At 34.9% G+C, this 16,459-nt stretch overlaps 1 protein-coding gene across 9 annotated transcripts in view; it reads right to left on the reverse strand.

Annotated features, from left to right (window-relative positions):
• Positions 1-342: 342 nt before the first annotated feature.
• The window catches only part of MPDZ (multiple PDZ domain crumbs cell polarity complex component), a 144,578-nt gene continuing 128,461 nt past the window's right edge, over positions 343-16,459 (reverse strand). For all 9 annotated transcript variants that reach the window (XM_016162952.2, XM_016162946.2, XM_016162953.2 and 6 more), the window contains 13 exons: positions 15,486-15,660; positions 13,367-13,512; positions 12,593-12,676; positions 12,213-12,406; positions 10,842-10,989; positions 9,146-9,232; positions 8,201-8,291; positions 7,283-7,326; positions 6,304-6,426; positions 5,188-5,292; positions 4,521-4,633; positions 3,587-3,710; positions 343-1,726 (listed from right to left, as the gene is read on the reverse strand). In XM_016162952.2, the coding sequence (XP_016018438.2) occupies positions 1,580-1,726; positions 3,587-3,710; positions 4,521-4,633; positions 5,188-5,292; positions 6,304-6,426; positions 7,283-7,326; positions 8,201-8,291; positions 9,146-9,232; positions 10,842-10,989; positions 12,213-12,406; positions 12,593-12,676; positions 13,367-13,512; positions 15,486-15,660 (1,581 nt within the window). In that variant the 3' untranslated portion in view covers positions 343-1,579. The remainder of the gene's footprint in view (positions 1,727-3,586; positions 3,711-4,520; positions 4,634-5,187; positions 5,293-6,303; positions 6,427-7,282; positions 7,327-8,200; positions 8,292-9,145; positions 9,233-10,841; positions 10,990-12,212; positions 12,407-12,592; positions 12,677-13,366; positions 13,513-15,485; positions 15,661-16,459) is intronic.

Raw genomic sequence — 16,459 nt, forward strand, 5'->3', positions numbered from 1 at the left:
TCATTATGATGTTTCCATCTGAACACACTTTAGCTCTTTATCCTAAAGAAAAACATAATATTACTATATTAACTGCATCTCTGAAAAACGTATACAAGCAGGACACTTCTCTTTCTACAACCCTGTTTATCTGCCTCTGCTCCATGAGTAGTCCATGAATCTTAAGTGTTAGTAAAAATTCTGGATGTAAAAATAATATTAAGCTTTTCATAGTGATGTCCAAATTTCCTCTAATTGTATCTATAGACATGATGTGTTCAGTTAAACATAAGACAATTTTAAATTATAAACCTTGAACAGTATTATGAAACTTTTCCCCAGTAAAAAGAACAAACAAAAAAATACGTCTGCTTCTTTATTTGTGCATCATCAAACTTCTTATTCACTTCAATTCTGCATTTACACAAAAGTGCTGTAATAAAATATCTGTACACTACTTCTGTTACAAATATAGATAATATTTAAAGTGACTTTATATATTCTAATGTAGGAGTTTCACGCTCTAAAATGGGAACGAACACATGATAATTCCTCACCAGTTGTCTCAATAAACAGCTCCATCTGTTTCGCTTAGTCTTAAACTATTGTATTATAAGATGTTAATATAAGGCAATGAAGTGAAGTTATGTTGATCCCCTTAATTTCCTATCAATTTTCTAATGGCATACAACAAAAATAATTACTAACACATTGCTTTTTTTCTCTGTCATTAAGATTAATACTAACTGAAAACCAATTGCACAGCACGCTAACACATTTTTAGTGTTGCATCAGTTAAAACCAGCACTAAAGACTCCGAGACGTCGTCCATGTTCCTCCATAGTTAGCTCGGCTGCTTTCTAGAGAAATAACAGTCAATAGAGGGTAACATCTTCATTTTACTTAGAGAAACTGAAATTTTTTTATAACAGGTTGAAAATGAAAATAATTATCGAGATGTGCATTAAATGTTTTCTTTACAAACTTTGGGTCATTTCTTTAGATATTCGCTCTTTACTCAATCTTAGAAACCCAGTTTAGGAGGAAAACATGTAAGTATATATTAAAGGTGGGGAGATGAAATTTTCTACAATACTCAAAATTTTTAAATACTGAGTACTTTAAAAGACTTTCAATAAGATTTTTTTTTTTAATTTAGAAATAGGGAGAGTAGATGGATTGAGAAAATGAGGCATTTTTATAAAACTCGATTTTCTTTATATTTTCATTTTTCACCCTAATGTACTGAATCCATTTCTCTTAAATTAGCTTTAGAACTAATTTTTCTTCGTCTACCAACCAATTTAGCACATAAGAATTTTTGCCCATGTGACTATGAATGCCAACTACCTTCATGAAGAAAGACTGGATTTAACTATGCGTAAACCTCTGAGTGTATGTTCATGATATGCAAGAAGAAAGGAAAAAATGATGCTAGGCTGTAAGACAATCATTTCCATAGGAGAGAAACAAACGTAATACGGTATTTTCCCCCCACAGTTTGAAGAGCATGAAGAACACAGCATGGGACAGTCATCCACAAGACCAGTTCATTCTCTGTACAGTGAGGGGTTGAGTTGGCTCAATTCTGACAGCCGCTTCAGGAGAGAATCATCAGAGTGACAGTGCCCTTTGTCCGCTTAAGGATGGCAACGGCTTCTTCGTGGGTTAGCCCTTCTAGACTCTGCCCATTGACAGCGATGATCTGATCACCCCTTTTTAGACGCCCATCTTCAGAGGCAGCTCCCTGCAATTATAAAGTAGGCTTGTTTACTTGTCCAAAAATGCTGCTTCCAAAAAATGCTACACAACAGAAAAAGATCTAAACAAGAATTTAAACTGCTCTGCATGTACATACACATTACTCTCAATGGTCCATGGGTGCTTCACAGCCATTAAACAGTAATGAACATATACAAAGGAGGTATTGCTCCTAAATGGTTTTAGCACTGAAATTCTTATTTGTGAATTTAGCAGTCAATAGATTAGTGGGATTTTTTTTTTTTTGTCTGTTCAGCACAGTAGGTAGGAACTCAAATTAATAAAGAATATTTGGGAATTTGCCTATTAAGAATGAGTTCATAGAGTCCAATATGTTTTATCCTACAAAGAAGACCTACAGAAAGAAAACAAAGGATTAGCTAGAAACAAAAGTGGCTTTATAGAATGGCATGAAGAGCATGAAACCCAAAGGTACGCAGAAGCATAAAGCCCACATGCATGTTGATGAAGGCAGGACATGGCACAAGTCCTGCTAATTTTAATTCTAATTCTTTCTGTGATTTAATAAAGGCAGCACAAGCTTGTTGGATTTTTACTTCCCAAAGGTAGAGGGGCTCTTCATATATTTTTATGGGCCCTAAATGATTAAGATTAAACACAGACATCGCTGTCTAAAAAAGAACCCCATCATAAGGCATGTTTATGGCAGGCAATTATGCAATTAAATATAAGATTAAAATATGGAAAAGTTAATGAGGAATCCATAATGATGAAATTCTTAAAATATGTTCTAACTAGCATGCCTTAAATAAGTTGTTCCAAGGCTGAGGAAAAGGACTGCAAGATTCTTCTATTCACTGGCAAATGCTGTTTGTATTTTTGGACATACCGATGGCTTTTAAAAGTCTCATTAATTAAGCCTATGGTTTGATTGCTGTACATACAGCACATTAAATTGGTTAAAAAATATATTTTTCAAAATAATATAACAAAACCTCCATTGGTAGGCACTTTATAGGACCTACCAATGCACTAATCTCAAGCCCTTGCATCAAATCTTTTAATAGGTTTGATGTGTTTTGTTCCTCTGCACTGTAAAACTTTGAGATCCTAGATTTTTTCTTGCGGAAAATTTTGTTCAATTTTGTAGCTCCTAAAAAATGTCTTAACAATATATTAACAGGAATTATTTGGGTTTAAAATATTTTAATAGCTTCATCAATGTTGTAATAACTTTATTCTTATTCTAAACATTCTTAACATAGAACATGTTATTATGTAATTACAACTATATACTAAATGGTTTTCCTTTTTTTATGAAACGCCTTGGTTGCAAATGCTGATTTATTGTAGGTAACAGAGCTTCTAGATACTCTTCAAAAGTTTTTAGTTATTATTTTTCTATACCATTTAATGAAATTAAACTGCAAAATGAATGCCCTATTAATCTGCAAATCTATGTATGTACTTTTCTGTGCCTGTTTTATATTTCACAACAAAAAAATGCAAAGAAAAAGAAATGCCAGCACTTTACAGCATACGTATTTAAAATGTTTCATTTTCAAAAGACATTCAATCATATGCAACTTGTTTTCAAAGGAAAAAAAAAAATCAGGCATTACTGTCTAAGTTCATTAATATTTTCATGTACGTGGTCAAAAATTCCCATGGAATTTCAATTTGAGCCTATTTTCCTTTAAACATTACTAAACCTCAAATTGGACAAAAATATTTAATGACATGTTCCTGTAGGGAGTTCTAAAAGAAAACGATCAACTGTTAACCATTTGGCGTTACCTCAGGCCACAAACTAATAAGCCAGCTGCTGACCACTGTTAATAAATAAATGTTTAGGGGGGAGGGTGGATAAAATCTGCACGCTTACCTTCGCAAATACTGTTTTAACATAAATGGGTAAGTCTCCATGAGGGCTGCCGTATCCTCCTACTATACTGAAGCCTAAGCCATCTGGTCCTCGGTCTAATGTAATAGACTTGCACTGAGGAGGTCTACAGTAAAAAGAAGGAAAAAAGAGTGTAGGGATGTAAAAAAAAAAAAAAAAAAACAGATGCTGTGAATCGGTAAGTTATGAATTATCTGACATTTACCTAGAACTAGTATCATTCTTTGTGTTACTGACAGTGAGTTAATGATGGGTAATTTGGGGAAGCTTGACAAATCAGTCAGTGTATGCTGTGATCAGTATTTTAAATTTATGAAATCTAATAAAATTCTATTTAACATTTTAATTCTATTACTCATTTACAGTTCTCTTAAACTAACATATTCACAGGATGCTCTCATTGCACGGAGAAGCTTATTCTTTTCCCAGTTTATTTAAAGTAAGAGGGCTAAAGTGCAGAGGACCATCATGGAACAAGCCATAAACATCAGTATTACCAAGTTCAGAGAGAAAAATCAATTATAAACAATGTAAAATCTGCATCAAATTATTAAAAAATTCTAATATGCTATCTTCTCCTTCTTCTATGTTCTAATTCTTTTGTACTCAAATATTAGATAACTGTGATTTTTTTAATCTAAAAGATGATTTATCAAATGAGTAGGCAATGGTGAACTTTTTAAAAGAATAGATCTTACTTGCTCCTTGTCACATAGGGTATAATGTACCCTCAAAAACTTGAGTTGAAAATGTGGGATGGGTAGTGGCTTTCTCTCTCTCGTTGATAAACTAAATCCATGCCAAAATTATTTAACAGTTTAAAAACACTTGGGTTTTCATATTTCATACCTCATCTCCTATTATTTCACCTTTATGTGAGTAGTAGGAACATACAAACTATAATATATGAGCTCACCCTAAGTCATCTTGAAATACATTGCTTGATGTCAACCCAGTGAAAGAAAGACTGGAATTGGCAGGCTCCTGCTGATGACCTGTGACCACACTCACATCTCCTCCAGCAACCACCTGTGTATAGGAGAAATATAAAGAGAAAAAACACATGGCCACCTGGCTAGGAACACATCAGTGATTTTTCTTCAAAAAGAGTATTTGGATTAAGACACGTATTTTATTGTCCACTTAATCATTTTTGTTACATAATATAGAGCCAAAGAGAAAGAAATTTCACATGGTCCACAGGCCTCTTCAACTGATAATAAAAAATAATCTACTAATTCATTCTACCAAGTTCTTTGATGCTTTTCAAACATGGTCTCCTATGCAATTAATTTTTAAAGGTCTTTAGAATACAAGCCACTCATGCCACTTAAAATTCTAGCAACTGATCATTTACTGCTAAGACCTTGTATTTTCCCCTTAGATAAATGCATCAAGATAAACCTGACAGAATGTGTTTCCTACACACTTTCTTAGAACTCTCAATGCAATCATTTATGCGTAAGGGAAATATTAAGTAAAATAGTAGCAGGAGATTTAAGCATTTTTACTGCTTTAACAGAAAATCTCATGTGTCCTCAAGCTACCTATATTCTGAATAGTGCTTAGAATAAAAACCTTACCTGCATTTCAATGGAACCAGAGGCATTTTTTAGTAAGTTAACTGCTTGGGTGTGAGTCATCCCCTCAGTAGATGTGCCACAAATAGTAACAATCCTGTCCCCAACCTGCAAGGGAAAGGAAGAGCCATCTGCTAAAGCAGCCATGGAGAGAGTGACACTGAGACCTGCACAATCATTTCCTTCTCTACCTTGCACATCACATACATGCTGTTATCAGCAGTGGAAATATACCCAACGGGACGACTAATTCCAAGAAGCAGCAAGCACAAAAAGAAACTGCACATTATGACTGACTCCACAGTCTCTGGAGGAGAGGGGAAATCATTCTTCCCTTCATTTCTCCTTGGTAGGACATGGCTTCCTATTAAGATAATAAAATATCTGATGCCATTTGGAAACAAGAATTTCTCTGGACGTTATTATTACATACATTGAATGTGACTCTAAGGCAGGGGTGTGCAAACTGCCGCCCAAAAGCCATGTCCGGCCCACTGCTTGTTCTGGTTCATGAAATCAGCTCAGAAGACAGCCATGCTCATTTGGGTGCTTTCATGGGGCAGAGCTGAGTAGTTGTAACAGAAACCTACGTGTCCCACAAAGTTTAAAAAATGCACTATTTTGTCCATCACAGAAAAAAATTTCTGACCCCTGTGCTATGTGTAACAATCAACTTTTGAGTGCTGGTCATAAATTTCGATATCAAAGGAGACTGAAGCATTCCCAAGTTAGGGACAATTTAAACTAAGGGGTGGTTATGTTTCAGAGACTCTTTTGAAATAAAGCCACACAGATTTTAGAACTTTCACCTCATACTAGTGTTCTGAAACACTCTTTTCTGTCAACTTCTTCCACAGAGTTTCAAACAAGTAAAAAATATTAAGAAACAACAGTAAGTCTTCCCATTTCATTTACTTGCAAATTTGCACATAATAGAAAAAATTCTTCTCTCTCAATTTTCTTCATCTTTTAAGCAAAGCAAGCCCTGCCATGGTTGGATTAGCTGATTCAAGAGCAGATACATTTAAAATGGCCTGCGACAGGTGACCGGATTCAAAGGGTATTATCAAAACTTCTGTCAGATTTGCAAGGGCTACCAGGGCTGTTAGTAAAACCTACTCTGAGTTTCTGGGTCTGAGCTGCAACTCCATTTGGGTGCATCATCGCAATAAATATAGGAACATCCCCAAGCGGGCTGCCCACTCCTCCAGCAATGCTGATTCCCAGTGAATCAGCAGGCCCCTGTCATGGAAGAGAGAGAATATTTTGGTCAATGTGATATTTTTAATTGACTTGGTTTCATTGGCACAATATTTTATAGTTTAATCTGATCCTCTAGATATGAGGGTGAAAAATGAAGCTCAAGAAAACTGCACTGCTTTATTTGACACAGGTCTTTAGTGTGATTTAGGAAATTAAACATCTATTTAGGAAGTAAAAGAAATCAAAATATGGTTAAGTGAAAATCATGTTGCAGGATGGCTGAAGAGCAGGTAACGTGACGAAGTGAAAGGGCACAGTTTTTGGAATCAGAGAGACCTGTGTTCAAAGCCAGGAACCCACACATACAAATGCTGGGACCTGGAACAAGTCCATGTCTCTCAATGAATCTCTAGATCTTCACTGACAAAGAGGAGATTACAGTGCCACTCACGAAGGACACAGTGAACATTAAATGAGATGGTGACGGCACAGAGTATCTACAAGAGCATTCAGCACATTGTAAAGGCTCAATAACTTGTAGTTGCTTTTATTTTTCTCTTGTGCACAGCAGTCAGGGGAATTTGTTCTAGGAGAATAGAAAAGATCTGTTGAAGGCAAAGTCTTACTTAACATTATGAGAAGTGAGAGGTTGGGCATTATTTTGTGTGGGGCTGAACTGATGCCATTTTTGGCAACACAGAATGTGCCAACAATGATTTTTCAAACAAGGTACTATGATCAGGAAATTCAACAGAGACACCATTGTTTTATTTCTACTGTGTATAATACATTATTTTTCACATGGTACCACAGAAAGGTAAGACAACTAACAGGAAAATATATATGCAGATGCCTCAAGTCAACAGTTTACATTCTTTTCTTTCCCCCAAGTTACCTTTTTTATTTCAACTGTTCTTAATCCCTGTATTTCAGATGCCACTATAAAAGTGAAAAAGATAAAATATGGTTATTAAAGCATTTTTTTATGTTCCTTTAAATTTAAGTCAATGTCTGGAGCTGGATGGGACTAAATGAGGTATCCTAATTTTTTTTGAAAGCATTCTCAAAATTGCCAGTACACATGATTAAATCTCTCATATAGGAACTCTTTATTTCTTCAGCTGAACAAAATGCACATACCATCCATTTCTTCCTTCTTGTTTTAAACACTGATTATATAACTGTTTAATCCACTTTGAGTGAATCAAGGACAGAATGTGCTTTGTATAGAAAGACACATGTGTGCAGCTGAGAGGAATAAAGTCATGGGTGCATTAAAAAGAATTCATGGTCTTAAGCACCTAAATTTCTAGAATATTAGTCACATTTCAAACAGAGAATGCCATATGGTTAGTTTCTTCAATTTGAACAACTTTCAACAAATGCTCCAAGCCAAAAAAACCCTCTGCATCATGATTTCATGTAATTATAACACAGGAGAATCATATTAATTTTCTCAATCAAAATTTTTGTAACTCTTATGGAAAAAGAAGGCTTCACTTAATGGCATCTTCTGATTTATTGGTGTTATAATAAACAGAGAAAGGAGATAAAAATCAATTATACCAATAGGCTTAGTGAGAAAGAAATTACAAACTCCTGATTCTAATGTTTAGTATGTCTTGTAGGGTAAACATCAAATAGAAAAGCTGTCATGGGCACAGCTTCATGTTGTTCAGAATTTTTGCCAACACACATCTTTTGCACCTGTATTAAGATATGAAATGATTTGGGGAAAGACAGTTCAGAGCTAAATTAAAAAGGCCAAAATTCAAAACAGTAAATCATTCTTAAAATATCAAATTATTCTTACATGCATTCTTCTTTGAGCTACTTTCTAGTGACTCAGATGTACTGGATCCAGAAAGTGGAAAAGTGAATGATGACAGGCTGCCTTCGCTCATCTACAAATACAAAACAATGACGTCAGAAAGTTTTGGAAGTAACGATAGCTCCTTATTTCAGAATTTAATTATTTTAATGCATCCAGAGAGAAATACCTGTTAAGTAACACTGCACTTGATAATTTAATGGGCAATTTAAACAGTTTCTACTAATTTATTTTTCTTTTGAAGGAAGACTTTGCCTAGTGACCTAAATAAATTGAGCTAAAAGGATGGATGGAATTGATTACAACTTATCTAAAATTTTAGTGGACTTTCATAATCTCATTCAAGCTAATGCTCTCTAAATTTAAACTGATGCTATACATAGATGAGGACTTAAAAAATGGTAGAATTAGGGCCAGTCCACAGGAAACTGATGGTCATTAAAGGGTGAGTAAGGGGTCTTTAAGGATAGGTTGAAGAAAATGGTCTTGGACCATTAAGACTGAGGAGGGCCTTGTCAAATGACTTAACTATATAACACCACATTTTTATAAATGGTAGTGAGCATCTACAGTTCACCCACATGAGATTTTTTTCAGTTGAATACTGATTGATAAATGTCTGTTGTAAAATAGTTTAAAAATATATTAAATTAATTAACTTTCGAGATTCTGAAATAATAAAAGAATCATGTCAGAAAAGAAACTGAGTTCCTTAGAATACTTATAAACTACTCAAGAACTATACCTTGCTTACCTGTCCACTTTTGGCTCTTGCTCTTCTCTGTATCAACTCTACACCCCACTGTGTCAAGCGGCCAGAAGGCTAGGCCTGTGTCCATGACCTTGGGCAGACTCCCAGTCAGGGACATTTCTGAGCTCCTTTGGAATATAGACTGCATCTCCCTGATGAATCCCATAGCTACCTACCTGGCTGCTTTGAGATGGCCTCCTCTCTGAATGAAATGGACCAGCTTTGATTCTTCCAACTTCCAAAGTCACTGTACCTAGGGAACACTGGAAGGACAACCAGTTGCTTTATAGAAATGTTTAAATAAGATGCTACAGTCATCTTTACAATCACAATTTACTCTCCGAAACAGTTTTTAAAAGGCATATTCCTTTTAGAATTTCCATACGCAAAGATAGCTCTAATGCTTTGTAGAAAGAGGCTTTTCTAAAACATTAAGACTAGTCAAAGTAATAACAAGCAGCAGCAGAAGCAACGCCACTAAGTGTCTGTCTAATGAGCTCATACATTTACATGGAGACTTTTTCTGTCAAGGTAATGAGAAATTCAGAATTGAGAATTCTCTCAGGAAAAACACTGATTTAGATAAGCCAAATGAACTAAATGATTCAGATTTTAAAAAACAAAACAAAAACAATAAAATAACTTGTTTTGCTATTAATGGTGGAGGAACTCAGATAAGTGGGTAAACTCTTGTTTCAAGGTACCTAAATAAACCTATTATGTAATACTTAAATAAGCCATATTGCTATAAACACAAAGGGATTGAAGACAATTTCCCTGTGGCCCTTTGCGGGAAAGGCATTATTACATCACAGGCATGCAAGAAATGCTGTATAGTCTCACGTGGAAGTAGCACAAGAAGGTGTTTGAGATACTGGTTTTTGCAGTCAGACACAGTGGTTTAAATCAGACTACGTGATAAACTAGCTGTGTGACCTTGGTAGACATCTACCTTGATAAGACTTTTACTCTGTATTTTTAAAATAGAGATGCTTATAGGTTGTTGTGATAAGGCAGTTCACGTATAATGCTTACGAGTGTCCAGGGCAAAGTAGCATTTACATGAATATTAGCACTGATATTATTATGCTGCTTCTGATAGAGGTTTCAAGAGATATATTATTCTTAAACACATTGATCATGAATCAGATTCTGAAAGGTCAAACATTACCTGCAATATCTATAAGTTGTTTTATTGTTTGTTCTGGGGAACCAGGAACTTATCAAACCCTTCTTGAATCTATACTTCCATCTTATATAACTGCAGCAGTTAACAAATTCCATATATTATTCACTACGTAAAGTTATATCTCTTTCATCCACCTATTATAAAATTATTATGTTAATTTTTCTGCTATAAAAGGAACTTATCCTTAAAAATATTTTGAAAATAGAAAAGAAGGAAAAGGATTCCATAGTTCTAATAATTATCTCATCATTTTGGTTAAAAGACTTATTATCAGATTTTATTTTACACAATTGTTTCTACACTGTAGATACAATTCTGTCTCATATTCTCCGCATGTTTTTTCATGTTAACTTAGTTATCCTGAACATCATTATAGACGGATATGTTTTGCCATGCACCTTTGCTATATACCAAAGTATGTATAGTTATGTCAACTGTATTGCTTCCTGTTTTCCTACTATTTCCTACTATTTGTAATACAAATAACACTGTAATGAACTTAATGGGCATCAAGTTTTTTGTGTATTGAGGACTATTTCCTACTGAAATAGATTGCTTACTTATATGTTAGTTGATAAAACATTTTAAATAAAGAGAAGTCAGTACTTATTTCACTGTGGTAGCTCGATGTTAAATTCTCTTCTATTTTCTGGCACACGATTAATTCGGCCTTTGATTTTTACCTTTAGCAACGCAGCAACAGCTTCCTGGGTGGCATTCCGGACGTCTTCTCCATTCACTATTAATATCTGGTCTCCCTGCATCAGTCTTCCATCAGCATCTGCAATTCCTCCTTTGACAATGTCTGACACAAAAACCCCAGTGTCATTTCTGCAAACATAAGTTTGAATTTCAACATTATTTTTCTCAACTGTAATGCAATGCTTATTTAATAAAAAGCTAACATTTATTAGGTGAAATTTTTTACCTCTGTTTAAATGGCTTTAAAATGTTGTTTTCAGAGCAACACTGGGGCAACATTAGAATTAATCTTTGTGATAAATAATAGTGTATGGCTTATAATATTTCATAACGTATTTATTCAACAATCAGATACTGTGAACAGAAGTGGCTACTATCATACTCATTTTATGGGTCACACAGCTACTGAATGGCAAAAATGGGAGTTAAGAGGCAGTTCTTGGGTGCTAAATCTATTGTTCTTTTTATACCATGATGAAGGTTTAAATAGCTATTGATCTTATCACCAACATCATTAACATTATTGAAAATTAATAACAAATGTGTATCTCAAACTAAAACCATTTGTTACCTAAAACTTAAATATCATTGTTGTGATGTCTTTTATTTTAAATCATTATTTCATACAAGATAGATTCATGCAAAAAATGAACAAATACTAATCTTATTCCATTCTTTCTTTAATCCACAAAACCATAAACAAACCAACAACTTCTTGTTAAGATACAAAGGTAACTGTAAATAGAAATGTGCAGTGAAACTGAATTGCATCACTTTTCTTGCCAAGGTTGTGATCTCGAAGAAGTCATTTTACGACCTGATCCTCTGCTTTTCCATCTTTAGAATGAAAGTGTCAGAACTTACTGGATTATATATTTGTTAATATTACTTCTATATGTTTAAATAAACGAGGTACTGAATTTATGCATATTCACCCCAGCCTCTTACTTTATGCTTTCTGTTCTGTTTTCATGGCATGCTTTTGTTCATGCTGATCCTGCTCCCTAGAATATCTTCACCCCCTTTAATAGATCAATGATCATTTGTCACTTTTAGCTTCAGCTCAGGTAACTCTTTATTTTTTTTTTAAAAAACAGACACCTCTTTTTAAATGTTTTTCTGGCCTACTTTCCTTAAAAAGGGTCACTTGGTCCCTTTCTCCTTTAATTTCATGAATTTCCCAAAGATACGTTTCTGTCACTCATTAGAATTTAGATTTCTTTTTCACAAGAATATATTTCATTTTCATTTACTAAACTGTAAGTTTTCTGCTAGTACTACTACTGCCAGTTTAAAAGAATTTAAATTCAATCATTCCAAAAGGTCATTGGGTTTGTCTACTTCGGTCTTACCTTTTACCAACAATACTCAATCCCAGGCCTTTTCCCGGCTTCTTCTGCAGCTCAATGGTGAGGGTATCATACACATCCTCCTCTTTGTATGGGGTCTCATCTCTGTAGAGTGTCAGGCGCACTCTCTGTGGTGTTTGTCTCAGGACATTTATTGCTTCATCGTGTGTGGCCTTTCTCAAGTCAATTCCATTCACCTATACACAAGTGGGACATGGACTGTGAGGAACCAGGTGAGTTGAGGACGGTGAAGAAGTATGGGAGGGAGAGGGGATGAGAAGGGTGGAAGAGAGGAAGGAAAAAAACAAACACACCAAGACCACCCTCCCCAGATTAGCCTTTTCTTTGTTAACTGTTAAGGTCGAATACACATCATTCTATACCTCTAAAATCTGATCTCCAGCCCAGAGTCTTCCATCTTTACATGCTGCTCCTTCTTCATAAACTTCGTGAATAATAATGGCACCCTAAGGACCCAGATAAAACATACCCATGCTTTATCCCATTTTCCCTAGGAATAGTGAGCACAAATGGAGTCAAAAGACATTGCATTTTTACAGACGGTGACAAGGGTTATACACTCACTGGATCCGTGGGAGTCATTTACCAAAATTCAAAGAAAAGTAAAACAACATAATTTATGTTAAAGGCTCCAAGAAGCTCATACTTCTAATGATAGGGAAGCTTAAAAATTATAAAATATATAAATCTCACACACATACATAATAGACATCACCTTTCCTATCTATATATGAAACGATTAGATTTTAAAAGTATTTTTGACATTTAGAAAATTTTGCCTACAAATTATCCAATTTTTCAGACTCCTCTCAATATGGATCTAACCTAACCATATTCGGTCAATAAAAAGGAAACTGAAATAAGGCAAGGTCTGGTGAACTGACAAATATTTCAACCTAATGGTTACACAATCACAAGTATAACAGAATCTTAGTCAGTCAGTACTGGCTTACTCAAAATAAAAATTCCAGTACCCAATTAAATATTTGCCCTACAAATCAAAATAACATGAATAACAGTTTTCTCAGTCTTTATATTTCATTTAATAAAAGTGAGAGAAGTCTCTCCAACAGGGATCTCTCAGGGCTCAGTGAAGGGGCTGCCTGTGTCTGAAGCATCTCTGGATGTGTCCTCACCAGCAGTGTGTCAGACCCTCCAACGATGCTCAGGCCGAGCCCTGTTCGCCCTTTGGAAATCTCGATTGTTGTTTCACAGCCAGGGATAATGGGACAAGTTGCAGGATCAGAAGCAAAGATCGCTGGTGTTGATGACCTGCTTGTACCTAAAAATATGTTAGAAAAGAAATGAAACACAAATAAGAACTGATTAGAAGGCAAATACATTAAACTCATCACACTGGTTGCCTTTGAGAGGTGAATCAGAGAAATGAGCCCATGATTGGGGACAAAGACTTCAAGTTTACCTTAATCTTTTAGTTATATTTTAAACTAGCAAACAAATATGATTAAATCATCATTGTTAAATTAGGGTGGTGAGCATAAAATTACCATTAAATTATTTTCTGCAACGTTCGGTATATTTTTAAGTTGCTAAGATAATAGGTATAAAGGAATGAGAACGAAGAGTTGAACTGAACCTCTAGTTTCACTTTGATATTCTACATTTTACTGGAGCCAAACTTATGAAATCATGATTTGTAAAGCTCAGAACTGAAGTGTGTGGCAAGACCTAAAACATATTTGGCAAAGATCATAAAACACAAAGAACATCTACAATTTTGGTCATGGTGCCTGCCTCTCAGGGCTTTTCATGTTTTAGTCTTGGTTTTCCTTTTCTTCTTATCCTGGAGCATATCTTTTTATGTAATCAAATCTGATCATTATGCAACTAGACAAAATATCTGAGTTTATTAAATGTCAAGTGAAACTAACTTGAGGTTTCTTTCCTTGTGTTTCACTTGATGTTTTATAAATTCAGATACCATTTAATGGTACATATATGCTCAGAATTGAATAAATAATAGATTATGAGAAAATAAGGTGAATATAAATTCACATCATGCTTTATTATAGTTTTCATATTGTATGTTTTATGATATACCAAAGAGCATACAGCAAATTGCATATTCTGAGAAAGCTGGGACACTTGGTAAAGTTGCTTTAGACAAGATGCTCTCTTTTTAGGAAATCAGAGACAGACTATTTTCTTGCTCCTGAAATGGTAAGAGCAGGTGTATGATATTTTCTTTTATGTTATGTTTTCATTTAGCATTTCATATTTTTATAGACAATACTATTTAGGGATCAACATAAAATTGAAAAGTGAGAAAATTTGCATAAAATGTTTTAACAATTCAGTGAACTACCTAGTCTTTCTAAATAAAGAAACATTTTCCTCAAATATGTATTACTTTAAGACTTTTTTTTGTCCAACTATATTACAAATGTTTTAAACTGCCGTTTCCTTAAAAACCTGTCAAAAGAACTGAATGCGCAGTTTGGAGGTCAAAAGATTTTTTTTCCCCTAACTGTGGAAAAGCAAATGTGTCTAAGTACTTTTTAAATACTCCAAAGCTTAAAATTTATTGTTTTATTAAATACCAGTTTAATTTTTCTTAAAAAGTAACCTGAAGGAACAATTTGTCTCAATACACTAGACTGACTTAATACACTATTTTAATGATACATGGAAGTGCTATCCCATGATTCATACATGACCACTTCATTTACTTTGACAGGATTTACTATTATATCCAAATGACTGAACTCAGATCAACTATGTATTCTACGGCAATGACCAGCATTTGTAAGAGTTTCCTGTAGAGTGCCATGCGCCCTTAACTCCACTGGTGAAGTGTTTACACTATATTCAATTTACAGTGTACCCATTTCGAACACTGAGGCTTAGGGAAGTTAAATGACTTACTCAGTATAAAAAGGAATGTACAAAATGATGTTTCCAATTCCTTAGCCAGTCACCTGGAATCACAGGTACCCTCAGCAAAGGATCCCTGGAGAGTGAGGTATCACTCCCTTGTTTTAGAGGTGAAGAGGCTGAGGGTTAGTGTGGGTGGATGGGTTTCCTAAGGCTCTAAGGCTGATTAACCCACAGCACACATATCATATGCCTAATGGTCAGCAGGCCTTCTCTTTATATCATCCTTTCACCGAAGGGTTCCCTGGCTACCGCCTTTCAAACGGTGAACTCCAGGCAGGCAGCTGGCTCCCAAGTAGAGACCTGCTGCTGAGTCTGCATGTGTCAGATGTGCAGGACTTGAACAACATCAGCCCTTACTTCGCGTGGGCTCTGGTTCCGGGGAGCCAGGTGGTGGGACCACTGGAGACTGGGAGCTGTTCTTTTTTTCTCCATTGGCTGTACCAGCTGCTGAAGCGAGAGCCTGGGAATCTGGATTCTCAGCATGAATGGTAAGTTTCACTGTCGTCTTTGCTGTTTTCAAAAGGCTAATGAACTGTTGGGGTTGGTGTGGAGGGGAAACAAAATTCAAAGGCAAATTAATGGACTTATACAAATAAGTCACTATTATAGTTGGAATCTAAAACTGTCTATGGTTGAGAAAAGAGTCAGAGTCAAATTCTTTCTTTGTCAGCCCTTGAGAGGTCGAGAAAAAATGGTTGCAGTTTCCACTTTCTCCAGTTGTCTGATATTAAGGCAGCAGTTAATTTCTATTATAAGTCTCGTTCTGACCTTAATTTTCCTTATATAAATATACGGCTTTCGACATTTTACACTTCCAATTAGTGTCACCCATATCTCTGGATATCTATAACCTTAGAAGATATATGTATATTTCATGCATTTTCTGATTCTACAGAGAATCTAAAACAGCTTACACACTTTTAATAAAATGGAAAACACTTTTGTTAACAGGATAAGGAAAACCATTCAACAGAAGAGTCAATCCAAAGAGAGAGAGAGAGAGTTAGAGCATAGACATAAGAGTTAAAGGACTAAACCAATAAAATTATTAAAACTGAATGAAAAAAACTGATCTAAGTTTCTTGATGGCCATTGTAGAAATGGAAACATTTGCACGCCAAATCTCAAGAAAAACATACTTTTTTATTTAGCATTTATATATGAAAGGCTTTAAGTAAGACACCTAAGTATTATGATCACTTCTGAGGAGGAGGAAACTCAGGTACAAATAACTTAACCTCAATAAAAGGTATATCTTTAATGGCTGAGTACTAAAATCTGTTTGCAAAACAATATACATAGTGGATATATTTATGGGAGCAAATATTCAT

This window comes from Rousettus aegyptiacus, unplaced genomic scaffold, assembly GCF_014176215.1.
Source record: "Rousettus aegyptiacus isolate mRouAeg1 unplaced genomic scaffold, mRouAeg1.p scaffold_m13_p_3, whole genome shotgun sequence".
Taxonomy (NCBI): Eukaryota; Metazoa; Chordata; class Mammalia; order Chiroptera; family Pteropodidae; genus Rousettus; species Rousettus aegyptiacus.